This window comes from Rhipicephalus sanguineus, chromosome 6, assembly GCF_013339695.2.
Source record: "Rhipicephalus sanguineus isolate Rsan-2018 chromosome 6, BIME_Rsan_1.4, whole genome shotgun sequence".
Lineage (NCBI taxonomy): Eukaryota > Metazoa > Arthropoda > Arachnida > Ixodida > Ixodidae > Rhipicephalus > Rhipicephalus sanguineus.
Window position 1 is genome coordinate 162,836,679 of NC_051181.1, and position 16,044 is coordinate 162,852,722.

General features: G+C 45.2%; 1 protein-coding gene across 1 annotated transcript in view; it reads right to left on the minus strand.

Annotated features, from left to right (window-relative positions):
* Positions 1–595: 595 nt before the first annotated feature.
* LOC119397683 (uncharacterized) overlaps positions 596–16,044 on the minus strand; it is a 40,322-nt gene continuing 24,873 nt past the window's right edge. The window contains exons 7-16 of the mRNA XM_037665105.2: positions 15,208–15,355; positions 14,871–14,939; positions 14,634–14,736; positions 13,853–14,010; positions 9,960–10,058; positions 6,737–6,825; positions 5,340–5,435; positions 3,567–3,641; positions 3,001–3,094; positions 596–679 (exon numbers count right to left, since the gene is read on the minus strand). Coding sequence (XP_037521033.2) covers positions 596–679; positions 3,001–3,094; positions 3,567–3,641; positions 5,340–5,435; positions 6,737–6,825; positions 9,960–10,058; positions 13,853–14,010; positions 14,634–14,736; positions 14,871–14,939; positions 15,208–15,355 — 1,015 coding nt within the window. The remainder of the gene's footprint in view (positions 680–3,000; positions 3,095–3,566; positions 3,642–5,339; positions 5,436–6,736; positions 6,826–9,959; positions 10,059–13,852; positions 14,011–14,633; positions 14,737–14,870; positions 14,940–15,207; positions 15,356–16,044) is intronic.

Genomic DNA, 16,044 nt, shown 5'->3' on the forward strand with positions numbered 1-16,044 from the left:
AGCCCCTCGAATTTCCTTAATTATTCATTTAGCTCGAATACACATGAAGTCTTTGAACGTGGCGGCTGGCTGCTTGGATGGAATTGTGCGAGCGAGCATAGATGTAATGTTTTCTTTAGGATCAGCATAAATTAGCAGTGTGCGGTCAACATGTACCGGAATAAGTCGTTATGTCACACTGTTTCTTTCGTTGCCTGCTGCAGGACGTTGCCATCCACTGAAGGAATGTAACGGGAGTCTGAAAGGTAGAAAAGGGCGTGGTAAGAAATAGCATTTCTAATTACAGGCAGAATATGAAAAGAAGGTACAGATTCACGCAAACATTAATTCTGAATTCACGTCATCGTAGAACATTTTAACGCGTCAGCGTGCAAAATACATTGCCTAAATGCTGCATACAATAACAAACCCAAACAAAGGGAAAGGTCTCGTATATACGTAAAGTTGAATACTTATAATCATTATGGAAGATCTATGCCTTAGATTGTAAAAATAAAAAAAAACAATATTTAGATCACGCCTTATTGCATGTATCGGCCTTAGTTTGTAAGACACCAGTCATTATCACTTAGGTGACACACTGAGCTACTGCGGTTTACAGGAAGGAGACAGCGCGGTTGAAGATGACGATACCATTAGACGGCCCATAATTCATCAGAATGCCGCCCTTCAGGGATCCCTAGGAAATGGTGTGTGAGGTAAGCAACAAAGGTGGATTTTTACGCAGGAGATCATACTGCGTAACATATGTAACGCAGACTAATACCCGTGTCACACTGGAGGTGTTAATGTCATTAGGTTCGAATGTCATTCGGTGCAACGAATGCCATTCGATCGGTGATGGTGCTACACAGGAAAAAGTAATGTGATTCGTTCATGATACCAATGTCGATAATTCAGACAAAAATGGCCGGGAAAGGTGAGGAAGGTCATCTAGAGTTGTAGAAAAGTGAAGCTATTTATTTTAAAAGACATGTGGGAAGTCGCTTCACAAAAAAATTAACGGTTCAAATTTTGTATCGCATAATATGTGGCCACAGTAAGCCAACACGACGCTTAGCCAGTAGCAACATAATCACAAGCAACATGGCTGACATGGCAGTGCCGCTGAACAACGACGCTAAGCTGCAGCAAATAAAGCATTTAGTTGCTTTGTACTTCGCGTTGCGAGAAAAGCGCATAAGGCAGTCGAAGAGACTCATTGATCTTCAGATAGAAGAAGAATCAAGACGCAGCCTGTTGGGTATGAATGTGAAACAAGGCGGAGTGCGTTCGCCTAAGGCATTCGCGGCGTGACGAAAAAAAAAAAAGGATGTGCCGCGTCTATTGAAGCTTCCCCCACCCCAAGTGACAGAGGCACCCGTGGCAGTTTGCGGTGCGACAGCACACACTCAGAAACCCAGACCGTTCCACGTTTATTCGCTTTCAAAACACAGTCTCACATGCGTCTATGTGGGAAAGCAGTTTGCAAAGGAACTCCGCAAAATTGTCTTCCCATAGCCTTATGAGAGCAAACGCCTCCGCCTGGATCCGGTGTGCTCGTGGAGCTAATGCCATCGCTGCAGATACACGTGCACACAAGCGTCTGTTTGTTTACACTACGACCGAGAGCGCCGGCGGCCAGACGCCACTGAGTGGGGGAGTAAAAAGATTTTGCAGCAGCCTTGCGTACACCTGTTCTCGTTAAAATGAGAGATGCCTCAAAAAAAGCAACATTAATAGCGAGCTTGTATGAATGCTTGTCAAATTGGGAATGCTGAATGCCATATTTTAAGTAGTCTCTGGGGTAGAGAGTATACATTCGGTTCGGCTGCGACGGCGAATGAGTTTTAAGTGCGAATGCACTTTATAAGCGACCCTGAATCCGCCGTCCCATAGCAACGGCGCGAGGAGCGTCTGTAGCAACGGCGCAGCGACGTCACACCCCATGTGACTGCGCGCGCTCCGCCTCCTCACCGCGGTTTGCGCGGGCGCGCGCCGGCTCCGCACCGCTCTTCTAGGTGGCATTGGGTGCAGTGCTTCGCCGCTCCTTCTCTCGCCGTTCGCTCTCTCTCCTCCCTGCGCCCCACTCTCCCGTCCGCTGGCTGGGCGCCTCTCAAGAAGAAATGTGTGCTCGAGACGCCGCTGTGAAACGCCAACGGTAGAGTGTACTATATACCAACGGCGACCACAAGGCTGAGATTATGGCCGTCAGGTACAATGACAACACAAACAGGTGCTGATGAATGTGTAAATAAATGGTTACGGTACGAATCCTCGTGTCGTCATTAATTTACGCCATTAAAATTACTGCGCCGTGTACTCTCGGCGCAAGAAATGCATTCGCATTTCGTCACGATTCCCTTCGGGGAGGTGGGGGCATTTTTCGAACTCATTCGATTTCTTAATGCATTCGATTCTAATGACATTAAATATCACTGTGTAGCAGCCGCATAATGTCATTAGATGCGAATGTCAGTCCATTCGAATGAAATTAAAACGTCCAGTGTGACAGGGGTATAAGTGATCTCTGCACTGTCGGCCTCCCCAGCAAGAATTCGAGGTTCGCGAGGTAAAGATGATTAGATCTGCTGTTACAGGTTCAAGTCATGGTTTTAAACTCAGAACATTAAATAAGGAGCAGGATGTCGCTTGTGAAAAGGCAAAAAATGTGAAAGGTGCATATTTGAGGTACAAATCTATGTTAAAACGTCATCCACAGCTTTACACAGGAAAGAATGACATAACATGTGAGGTTGCTATGTGGGAAATGAATTTAACGAACAGATTATGTTGTGTTAATGTTGCTGAGAGCATTTTATACCGGTTCTGTTTACATGGAGCCAGTTGAAAGCATGTGCATATATATGTGTTGGCAGTTCTTGCTTTTGCTGCATTGCACTGCGCACACATAACGTTCTTGCTTTAGAGTTAAGCGTTAATGATAAAATACATAATCAAGCAAAGAAATATAGGTACATTTTTCTCTGTCCATGGAGTTTGAATGTAAAACGTACTCACCCAAAATAAAAGGAGGCCAAGCATGAACATTGACCCGTTCCTATATCCAAACCTTTCCACAAGATATCCAGCAATAGGAGGCGTCAATGTAGCCCTGTGAAAAGCAACAAACACCCAGTGCTTATAGTTCATTTGAAATTGAGCTGGTAATATGTTTTAGATCTACACTGCCAAAGAAACGTTGTGCTCAGCTTTCTTTGATTGTGAATGTATGAAGAAAAAATGTCCTAGCATGGTTGGCGATGGAATCGGGAAAAGTTTTTCGCGATCCCCTCAGAGTAGATGTGTGCCACTAGGTCTAAAGATCAACATGCACATCGACCGAAAATACTGCAATGTATATGCAAATTTTACAAAACAAGGCTGTTAACAATGACGAACATGTTCGGAGGTTCTTCCACGAGTGTTTTATGTCTGGTTGGTGCACTTGACTGTAAACGCTTTTTGTTCACTTCTGGAGGTAGTCCCCGCAACAAAATCAGTTAATGTTTTAAACTTAATTCTGGAATTACATATGTATATAAGGAAACACCTAGAAACTAAGTAACAAGCAAGAGCAGGCTTACCCAAAGACAAGACTTGTAAATACGACAGTGGAAACGAAAGACGTCGTTTTTATATCGTCTGGGTATCCTCGTGCCCTGTAAGTATTTGGGTTAATTTTGTGAGCAGACAGACAGATGAGCAAAATCTTTGTCAAGCTCTAGCGAAATTTTATCGGCATACTTTGTCAAATTTGATTCCGGATTTTTCGCATTATTATTGGTTGTTTGGCTGGTTTAGGGGTTTTCTGCAAGCAGCGTTAGCCTGGCAATCTACGCAGGCAATTGGTATTTTTCTCTCTTTATTCTTGTTCGTCCATTTTTGCATCAGCTGTCTATAAGTTCAGTGAAGCCTAATGTTCAAGTAGTAGGCATGAAACCTCCTTGCGCACTTTTATAGGTCCTTCCTTCGACGAATATTTTCTCTTGTATACATGCATTTGCAAGTTCTTTTACACTGTCAAGCAGGATCTTCCCTTCGACACTAAAGCACCGGCAGGACCAAGTGAAGTGTTCTACATCATTATAGTTTCATTGCATAACGGAGAACATGTTATGCGGATCACACATTCACTTGTAAGCGCTTTTTTAATGACAGGTTCGGCTTGAAGATAGTTTAAGTACCTAGTGGCATATTACTCTACGTGACAGCTCTTCGTGACATATTAACATAAAGCATTTATGAGCGAGCTGCCAATGACATAAGTGTGTCATTTACAAAGACAGTGAGATGATTTCGAGTTGGGTCGCTAAAATTAGGCATCTTAGATAGCTTGAGCCAAGCATAATGAACGTGGACGTCGGGACGTCTGCGAGCGAAACTCTGACCTTATCGCTTTCACATTGCATCATTTCATTGCAGATTGCCTGGGGTATTACCTAAAGGGTGGGCGCGTTATGTATACAAGCCGTTACCACATTTTCGAGAACATAAAAAGTAATTACATAATGAGAAAGTTTCAATTGGCAGGTGATAGCAGCATCTTCACGAGGGAGGGCACTTGAAACCCCAGAAATTGTTATTATTACTGAAAATGAATGCATGTGCAAGCTTGTTTTTGCGTCGTGCAGTTCTTGACCGATGCTTTGTGAACGGTGTGTTGCAGGGACAATGTATTTGGGTAACAGAACCGGTTAAATAGGAGAATGGTTTTGATGTGGCGATGACAGGGAAGAAGTGATATGCAAGATTGTTTTTTAAGCATAATACGCTGACGTTGTAAGAGTATAAGCAATGAATATACCTGACGGGCCGATTTCGAACTTCTTCAAGGGCTTTAAATGATAACCCTAGGGCAGGTTCCAGATACATTATGCATATTCCACCTTCGTTCTTTTCTTGAGCGAATTCTTTCCCGAAGGTACGCAGGAAATCATAATCAGCGGTGGTGTGTAGGAAGGCCTCACGGATAGCATCAGTGGCGAAAATCACGCACTGTGCATCATGCGTACGAAAGCGTGATCCCGGCGCGTCTTCGCACGCTAGGGAGCGTCACATGGTTTCGCATGTACCGCTCCCAAGTCGACGCGCTGTCTCATCCCCGGGTGGACGCACGCGAAAATCCATAATGAAAGCAGCGGGCGGCTGAAATCCGCTAAGACCACTGGACAGCATGCTGCGATGTTGCTTTAGATATTTGCTTCGATGACTTTGTTATTGCTGTATTTGATAACATTAGATATAATTCTGACAGATATAAAAAAGGTTTTACATGTAAATGTATTAAGCGCCCTTTCTATACAGTCGACCATAACCCAACAGTGCTACATGCATGCCGTCCTAATGACGAAACTTACACTGCGTGCTTTAGTGCATGGCAATAACCGCAAACGAACTGAGCGGCCATTCCTGTCCCCGTGAACACTTGAGAGAGGTACACCATCCATATAGCTCTGAAGAGAGAAAGGAGGCAAGTACAGGAAACTTAACTTTATTCAGTAGCGTAATAATTGCGAAGAATTACGGGCTACTCGAACCATATTTCACACTAGCTTATGAAAATTGTGATGTTTGAGGCACCATGAGGAACATTTTAATCTCAGCTGAATGTTTTTTCACAATACCGATAATATTTACATTTTCTTTGTTTCATTTCATATGCAGTCAATCATGTGGACATATTTACAAGTGCATCAAGAACATAAATATAGTTTCAACGAATGCAGCTGCATAGTGAGTGCACTTCAGCCATGTAGTGCTCCACATTATTGCAGAATTGCTGTGCTCCACAAATTCATTGCAATAACACGTGAGGAGGTGCTACTTAAACGTAATGATTCATCAACAGTGGATCAGCGTAAACGGCTATCATAATATAGCTCGTAACGAATGCGTTTAAAACGGCTGGTATCTGCATGCGCCAGTGTTTGCCGGATATAATACCAAAAACACGGAATCAAGATCTCTGTTTCCTGATTGTCTGACTGGAACACAAGGCTTTTGCCTGGTTATGGTGTTTTGTTGCTAAATGCACGGACGCGAAGTAGATTGCTGGTCATGGAGGCCGAACTGTTATGGGGAAAATGCGTACTTAAAATAATGTTCGAGGCGAAAAAGACATAGGTGCTGAAGAATAATGCGGAGTTCAATATCGTGTAGCTCCTATCGTAGCCACAGAATTTATTTGGGATGCTAAATCGTTAAAAGCTTGATGTACAATGGCTAAATCATGTCTCCTATTCTAAATGTTTTTGGGTTAAGTATATTTATAATGCTGTTATGCAATAGGCGTGGTGGAGGGCTTTTGTGAAAGCCCGCGATGCACATTACAGCCAGAACTTGACGTTGTCGTGTCGGAATCATAGTCGTGACCCATTCGACCACTTAGTTCAATCTGCTTAGATCTGGAATACTCTCTGCTCGGACGTGGTTCCAGGTGTTTATGGTGCAAAGGGCCATAGCGTGAGAGTTGCTCACAAAGGAGTCTCGATCTGCTGAAATTGTGCTTTCATTACGCCTTCCAAGCTGTACAGAAGCATTTTCATTTGTTAGCATACATTATTATAGCACAATGTTTCTGACCATGTGTGTGCTTTTTAAAGGCTTAAAACACATGTGCACTTACTCATCGTTAATATGAAAGGGCAGGTTACCGAACAAACCAGAAATACTTAACACGAGAAAGCCATACATGACATGGCTTTCGGGAAGCCGTTTTTTTTTCTGCCGTTGGCACTGAATAACTTTTACTTACGCTTTTACTGGAAGGAAAGGCGCTGGTCCTTGTAAAAGAAACACGAAAACTGTAAGAAATTGCCCCACGAAGGCAATAAATGCATCCATCTGCAAAAAAAAATAAGGTAGAATGGAATAATGCAAGTCTGTTTAAGAAAAATATTTTCTTTTGCATTTAAACATCAGTACGCTAGCTGAAAAAGAAAACAAAGGTGGTCGCTAGCATCACTTGCAACTGTAAAACTGTGAATTCTAAATTGCATTCAAGTGCTTGCCAGCCAGCCTCTTTTTGTGCAAATACGGGCGCCACGAAACCGCTCTGATCGAGTTCAGGGCAGCCTTTTAATCACGTTCGTCAATGCTGCGTAAAGCATATCAATGCTGTCTTTGCCGAAGCCAAGGGCACAAGTTTGCGCGTTTCCGGCCATAGCAAGAAAAAATTTACAGTATATGCCATCTAAAGATCATTGTCATAGTCAATGTATATAGCATTGTCATTGACGAAGTGTTTCCTTAGGTGCCGATATGCACGTACATTCCACTGAACAAGCAGCTTGACGACATCCCGTCGGCGTTGTGAAAGCCCGCTGGCTTGCACGAACGAAATTGTTAAAGAAGCTTGTAAAAAGTGTCAAGTGTTTGATTTCGCGTGCTGGCACGATGTACGTTCTTAAATGTGTTGTATTCCAGCTGATGAGGCACGCGCAAAAAAAAAAGAAACACAAAAGAAAAAAATCACCGCCCAAACACTCCATACAGATGGTTAAACAGCGAAGCCGAAACGTCCGGCACCGGTGTTAAGGGCGAGACAGACGGTACGATTTTCTATGCGATTCGACGTCCGACACGGCGGAGGGGAAACCGGAATGGTGACCTTTCATAGCATCGTACAGCCACCATTCCCTCTCCCCCACCGCGGCGTCGGCCGTCGGATCGCATGGAAAATCGGACCCGTCTGTCCCCCGCTTTAAGCAGTGGGTTCCTGACGGTGTTTTGAAGCCTTTCTCAATTATTGGTATGGTTTGAACGGCGAAATACGCCGCTCTTTGAGGATGTTGAGAATGACGTCGAAGAGCTTGTTGACGTAAATAGCACACGCCACAGCGTCATTGTTCCAAAGTTCGACGCGTTCGAGGAGCGCCATCTCCTGCACGGACCGGCGTTGCGTGTAGTCTCCGTGTACCCTGATGCGTTCGAGGAGCTCAATTAAGCGGTCTCAATGAACTTCGGAGGCCGACAAAGTTAGAAATCCCGTTTGCTTGACGAGTTGCATCGTCATATTGCGAACACCTCCTTCTTGCGTTCCTGCCAATAATTGACCGTGTTTGGGACTTCACGCATGAGCGCCATGTTTCAGTCAAGCGCATCTCCCACGAAGTCACCGCTCCCTAGACCTCCTTCTTGCGTTCCTGCTAGTAATGAACCGTGTTTGGGACTCCACGCATGAACGCCATGCATGAACGCATGAACGCATGAACGCCAAGCGCATCTCCCACGAAGTCACCGCTCCCTAGTTGTTGACGAGTGATGGTGCTCGTAACATCGTTGGTACGGAATGTGACGGTCTTTTCGACGATGTTGCACCGGATCACTTTCATGGCCATGTAACAAGACGTGAGCCAGTTACACGCCTCGACGGTCCGAGCCCCGTATCGCACTGGTGGCTCTGGAGAACGGCGTGGCGTGTGAATTTGGGAATTTTCCACGGATGGCCGAAGTATATCTGCGGAAACAACAACTCCTCTGCGTGTTCGTCGTACAGTAGGGTCACAGGAACCTGCCCTTGTCCGGAAGCGATGGCTAGGTATAATGCGTGCCGTCGACGAGACGAGTTGAGTCCACGGCTGCGTCGTCGAACACTGCCGTGTGGCTCAATGCGTGCGTGGCAGACGCGCACTGAACGGGATCGTCGGGATCCGTTACTTCGGCAGTGGCTTCGATCTCGTCTTCGTTAATCGGCTCGTCTTCAGGACGGCGTCTAACGTGGCGGGCTCTACTCGTATCTTGTACCGACAGGTACAAAGCGGTGTCAATGAGGTACAGTAGCCAGGTTTTGATGTTGCATTTATTGACGACGCCCCGCTTGTATGTACGCTTTGCGAGGAGACGGCGCTTGATCTGTACCTCGACTGCTACGTCGTCTGCGATGTTAAGCGGCAGACTTTCAGGGTGTTTTGCGTGTTGATCGGAACGTTCACAATTTGTCATTTGATTGCATATTGTCTGTCGCCGTATGTTAATTGCCGAATACAAATGAACGGCTGACACGGGGTCACTAGTCGTTCCTCGACGACGTTGAGCCTGGGCAAATGTGAAGGCATCGGTGGGTAAACGTAGCCATTAACGGTGCTTAAATTTGGCAGACTGCCTTTGATTAGAGATTCCTTGCATGTCCCTCAGACCCGAAATTGACCGACGTCGGGAGCAGCTGGGAACCACCGAGTCAGTACCTCCATGGCATTACTTCGTTGCTGTTGAGACCGGATCCCATCGATCGTAGCCAGGTTGTTGTCGAACCTTAGGCGGTCGCAGGCGTCGCAGCCGCAGCCGAAGTGCCGCTCGAGAAACTCCCGCCGAAAGCGGGCGTTGGCCCCGGTGAGCGCCTTCACGCCATTGCCCCGTTGACGCTACTATATAGGGACCGCAACGCTACTCTGCCCGCAGCGCCACTTCCTCGCCGCTTCCTCCAAGCATCCGCCCGCCATGCTTGTGTACGACGGAGAGAACGACGTCACGGACGGCGCAGCCAGTGGTGCACGCGCTTGGGCACGCCTTTGGGCGCGATCTATAGAACGACGTCACTGACGGCGCAGCCAATGGAGAAGTTTCTGTCAACATCGGACAGACGAATTTCCGTTTCGCCTAGCCATGTACAGCTTTCGCTGTAAAACAAAGCTACTGTGTCCTAATGGATAGAAAATCGGGCTTCAATACTGGGGGTGCAATGTTCCAGTCCCTCAGTCAGAACATTTTAAACATTTTAAATATGCTAAAGTGCGCGTGCGTACGCGCTATGCTGGCATCGCTCGCAGTTAGATACCTCATGGGACGGTTGAAATAGTTGAGATTTAGCTAAATAAACGCAGTAGACATTTAAAAACTTCAGTCCTTCTAGATCCATAGAATGTTCATCATTATGTGAGGTGGGTGATTTGGAACACTTCAAGGATCTCATAACAATGTTCTTCATATAGGCAAAGCGAAATGAAACATTTTATGGCATAATCAAAGGCGCACGGTACCTTTAGTTGACACAAGATGCCCACCAGAAGCGCCGATATTGTGTAGCTGGCAAACTGAACCATATAAACGGTACCCAGTTCCGCGGTGTCAATGCCGAACTGAAAGAGATGAGTTGTTAATTTTGAAAACGTGCAATTCAATGAGAAATAGAATTTTCGAAGTTCCAAGGGCTCATTTGCTAAAGTTACTAGCGAGCAACATTCAATATTGAAACTTCTGCAAACTTGGGTCATCTCTAAATAATAAAATCAACCTATAAAAGCACTGAGTGTCATTCGGCGTGGAGATATGTTAAGGTGAAAGCCTTATATGCCTCGCTAAGCACGAAATTTGACAGAAATTTGACCACTCTAGGTGCACAAAGCTTTCGGAGGGTGGCGGGGCAGGATAAATACATCTAGGGAGCCTGCATGACCGGCCGTTCATGTAGGCTCCCCAATACATCGACTGAGAAGAAGCATAAGATGGCTTTCGCCTTCGAGTCGTCTTAGGTGAATGCATAAGTAACCCTGTGATTTTTTGTCACTACATGAGCTTCATCATGGTCCAGTTGCAAGACAGTAAACAGCTAAAGAAAGAAAACCACAGGGTCCCTTGTGCATTCACCTAAGACGACTCGAAGGCGAAAGCCATCTTATGCTTCTTCTCAGTCGATGTATAAGGGGGCCTGCATGAGCAGCCGGTCATGTATGCTCCCTAGATGTATTGCTCCTGCCCCGCCACCCTCCGAAAGCTTTGTGCACCTAGCGGGGTTTCGCACTGCCTCCAGGATCGGAGGCACCTCACCTGGCTTATCACTGGCTCCGTAGTCAGGCAACCTTTGACCAATCCTGCACCGTCATGTGATGACGTTGTAGGCTTATGCCACAGGAGCGAAGGAACGAGACGGCTGAACCAGAATCGATGCCAGCAGGGAACACGAGCCGTGCCACTGCGAAGCGTTGTCTTTACTTTCTTCTTTTGAGGTCGCGCGCTCTCCGGTTTTGTTCACCGCCCAAAGGAGGGCGCTACAACGGCATTACGAGGCGTTACGTCGCATGACGTCATGCCAGAATATGTGACGTTATGATGACCTCACAAAACAATGTGATCTGTGACGTCATGATGACGTCATATGGTGACGTCATCTCGTGATGATGATTCTTGTACCACTCGTCCCCGACGCTGCAGGACGCGAGACGCCACCGACGACGCGGGACGACGACGCCGACAATCAAATTTCGTGTTCAGTGAGGCATATAAGGCTTTCGCCGTAATAAATGTAGTGACTTCACTTAATACATACTGTGCAGTTAGCGCCAGGTCGAACTCATCAAGGTTCGCAAGCTCACCACATGTTTTAAGGCGAAAGCTTTAGATGCCTCATCAAACGGAAAAACTGACCGGCGTCCCGTGTTGGCGTCCCACGTCGGCAGCGTCAACACGAGTGATGCAAAAAATTATTATCACGTGATAACGCCGTCATATGACGTCACAGATCGTCAAAATATGTGACGTCATCATGACGTCACTGTGACGTCAATTAACATGCCGTCACATGTTGACGTCATCACATGACATCATTGCAGACAGTGCAAAACAAAGTGAGGTGCAAAAAGCTTACACTGCCTCCGATCCTGGAGGCACTGCAAAACCACGTTATTTGACGAAAGATTTCGGAGGGGGGGGGGGAGGTTCTGTACATCGACTTGAAAGAAAAAGAAGATGGCTTCGCCTTCGAGCCAACTGAGGCGGACGCATAAGGGACCATGTGAGTTTTTTTTTACGCAAATAATTTAGGTGTGCCATAAATACGCGTGTAAGACCTGGACATTCCGTGAAGTGCAAAGAATTACTTGTTTTAGTGTTGTAATAATATTGACTCTAGTGACAATTTTATAGGACTGCATGAGCAGTCATACTTCATCGTAGGATATGAACGAAAGAAGGGAATTTTAAGGGCTTGTTTCTTTGATACGACCATTAGTGAAAACCAACAGATAATGAAGCCAATGAAGGCACAGGGGACGCTGACTGTACTGTTTTAACGCGGCAGCATTGAAGAGCTCGTTTCGCAGAAATTCCGGTGTCTGCGTCGTTGGTTGTGAGCGAAACATTAGCGTTGTCCGCGTGCGAAAACTCAGGATACATGCAAATAAAGAAACAATACAACGTCTGGGATTCGAGTGGGAATCGAACCCAGGCCTCCTGCGTGGCAAGCAGGTGTTCTACCACAGAGCCACGCAAGTGCTCAAAATTGCTGTGAAAAAGAAAGACTACATGAATGTTATGTAGTCCGAGGACTGTCATTAACACGTGTAACATTTCGTGACAGAAGCGTAGAATAACACCAGGCGTCAAAACAATGTGAATTCCACAACGGGTGGTTTGTTTAAAGGCCAACTAATTACAATGCACACACGCATAATTAATCATCATTATTAACAACAGCATCAACAACGTGTGCAGCTGCGCAGGTGCACATGTTGCCTTACGGACGCGTAGCAGGTACCTCGCCAACTCGCAAAAGGAAGAATTATGTCGTTGGGCACTTCGCAATGGTACATCCAGTAGGCATTCTAGGATAGTTTGAAAGGGCCAATTTACAGGCGCACAGCCGTTCCTTTCATAGCGGCATTGTTTAGGTATCCACCGAGAAGCGAAGCCAGGCTAGCGATTGGGAGGGCGATGCGAACAGGGTCCTATTACGATGTTTTTCAACAATTTTCACGGCAAATTCGCGGCTTTCAGAAGCAGGGTATCCGAGGCTCCTAATCGTGCCCGTAGCGGAGAAGCTCCTGAGGAATCTCAGGGCATCTAGCTCGAGTGATCTCCCCACTTCTCGAGAGGACGGACAAGGAAAAAAGAAATTGGCGGTGGTTCCGTACATCCACAAGTTTTCTCACAACATTAAAAAGATTGCTCAAAGAGCAGATGTTAAAGTAGTCTTTTCCGCCCCACAGAAACTTGCCAAGGTGTGCAAAATGACAAACCCAAATGGTAAAGAAAATAAAACCGGTACCGAGAATCATCAAACGAAATAAGTGGAAACCAGTGAAGGCCTCGTCTACGAAATTCCTCTAACATGCAACCGTTCGTACGTAGGACAAACTAGGAGCTGCGTAAACGACAGGCTTTGCGAGCATGCTAACAACGTAAAAAAAAAACAAGACGGGGGGATGGCTTTCCCTTCATTGCAACAGTTGTCGCCGCTTGCCTGAGTTTCACAAGTGCATCATAATCTCAAAAAGCTCCAACGAAATGACATGCCTCATGATCGAGGCTCACAAAATCTCGGGCTTAAAATCAAAATGCTTAATCCAGGCGTCTATCTCTCTATCCGACAAGTATAGAGAGTGCTATCTGAGTGCTATCTGAGTGACACGACACGTGTTTATTGAGTGGTTCTTGTTGATATGTACTTCCTGTCATGCGCAATGTAGTTCTGCATCTATGTATATAAGGTCACCTCAGTCTGATAATAAAAGTGTTGATAGTGTGCGCTCCGTGTGTGTCTCTGTGCTCTTGTGTATGTATTCAGCGCGCAACAGTGTTCGAGTAACGTTATCGGGTATTTATGTGCATGCAAACCTGAGAGTGTTAGTCAGCGCCGCTCGTAGCCATGACGGCGAGTCGGGTACACTCCCTTCTTTTTTTTTTTTTGCCAGTAGGTGGTTTTCTTATGCTCACCGGAAATAAAGTTTGGTCATGTAACTCTTATGGCCCATCCTTTCCTGCTTCACCTTTGTGCAAAGTTTGCTTTCGTACACCCCCCCCCCCTTTCTCCCGGTCACTTATATAAATGGGCCCTTTCAAGGCAGCTCTATGAGGATGTGAACAAATGCGTGAATGAAAGAATTACTCAGCGAAGGTGGGTAACAACATTCTTACATCGTTTTACGATGTTCATTACCTGTCTGAGATGTGGCTCCAATGTCGGTTCATTAAATCCCATGATAATCCAGCTTATCATCACAGTAACCATGTCAATTACGAAGACGGGGTCAATAAGCAACTTGTACAATATCACTGGCCTCTTTGGAGATTCGGAGATTGGGGATTGTTGAGCATCTGAAATGAGTCATGAAATAAGTTTACTGTTCCCAGTGGGTATGATTGTGACTGTGTCTTTCCCTGTGCGTTCACTCTTCTGCCTCCATTCAACCACAGCGGTGTCAGCAGTAATTTTTTTCTCTTCTTTTATTTGCATCGATTTCACTTCTCTTAAATATAATAAGCTACTACAGCTGTTGATGTTACTTGATATTAAAATACCACTATGTTAAACATTTTTCTTGACGCAAAATGGAGCCTCCTGTGAAGCAAGCAGCGTTATGCGGTGTAGGGGCGTTAATGTCATTAATATTTACGAATGAGGCTGTTATTATTTCGGCCACCGCGCTTATCTAACGTGACGTTGCCAGATGCCAGACTCCGACATTTATATGTAGGTATGTGTGAACCGTATAAATGTCCCGGCAAGGCAACCAGTGAAACGATAAGGGCAACATTTGTTGCGTATAAAAGAAAGCTTGTATGAGCTCGACTATACCGCTCGCCAGCGCCGTTTCCCGGTGTTTGTCACTCTGCAACGCATATTTAACTTTTGGAGATGAGAACCTTTGGTCAATTTATACAAACCAGCTGGTTCAAGGATGCCATCGTGAAAGCTGGATGTAAAGCTTTTTATTTACCTTTTACAGGTACGTCGGACAGCTTTTTTGAGGTTGTCGTCCACGGCAGTGAAAGTCCGAACAGTGCCGCTATTACGAAGAAAGGAAGCGGGTACGCCCAGGCCTAAGAAAGAATTGGGGGAAAGTTCTGCATACCGCCGAACATAGACACACAAATTGAAAACGAATGCACAAAACAGGCAAAAATTTATGGCTTTGGAAAATATTTCCATGTAGACAATTTCATCTTTCACTTACGTCAATGAGCACACCTCCAAGGCCAGTCCCGACCATGTTTCCTACGCCCCATAGGAACTCCATTGTAGACTGAAAAAAAAAAAGAAATAGTAAAGCACAGATGATGTATTTATGAAACTTTTAGTTTGTGAGTACTTCATGCCATTGGCCACAGGCGCCTTCGGTAAAAAATAATCTGCAGACGTGATTGTTGGCTGGCTCTTGTGAAGGATTGAGGTTATACATGGATGCTACGTTCAATATGTGGCAATTGTTCGGAAAGCGTAAAAGAGGTAGAGGAAAGGATATAAATGTAAATGCAAATGCAGAATTTTTTAAAGAAAGACTTAGTACTTACGATAATAGGACCCGTGTACATAGGAAATTCTGAAGTGACGACTGAATATGCCGCAACAAGAAGCACAGTCGAAAAGAAGCCACCGATGATGGCGAGCGTTAAACATAAGCCAAGGAATACGCTGCCTGTGGGTGACCAGTACATCAGCCTACGAAGGACGTGCAATCTATGAGGTAGGTTTGCAGGGCAAGTAAAACTTAAAACATGTGAGGAAGATTTATTTGGCTAGGTGAAGAAATCTTTAAAAAAGTTCTAAGCACTGACGTAATTACTTTGTTCTTAGCCAACAGTGAGATAATTGAGTAAAGCTTTTCATTTTGTATTATTTAAGCCTGCATTTTCTCTCACACAAGCCTTAAATGTGCTTAGCAACAGGGAGCTCTCCTTGGGACATTTAAAATATTAAGTACATGCTTAACATTCCGAAACGACGAACGAATACCATTAGTCGGCGCTGCTCGCGCAGAAATACCTGGGGCCTAATTCACAAGGTGTTTTACTCATGTTTTTTACCATTGGAAAACAGTCTTTCAGAGGTTTTTAGGATTGGCAAAAATTTGTTCATAGAAAAAAAATTTAGCGTAGGACGCTATTGTGAATAGGGGCACTACTTCTTTACCACTGGCTTTCAAAGACATCTTGACACATTTGCTGATTGGTTAGAGCAGTGACACTGAACGTGGTGAAAGTACCTATATGCACGTAGAATGTTTACGAATTGAAATTCGACATATTAGGGCTGAGTAATGAACATACTTTCGTTTCCACCTTCTTCAGTTAGTATCACGTCGGCATAATTTCGACTCGCATCAGAGCCAACACCATGCACCTTTAGCG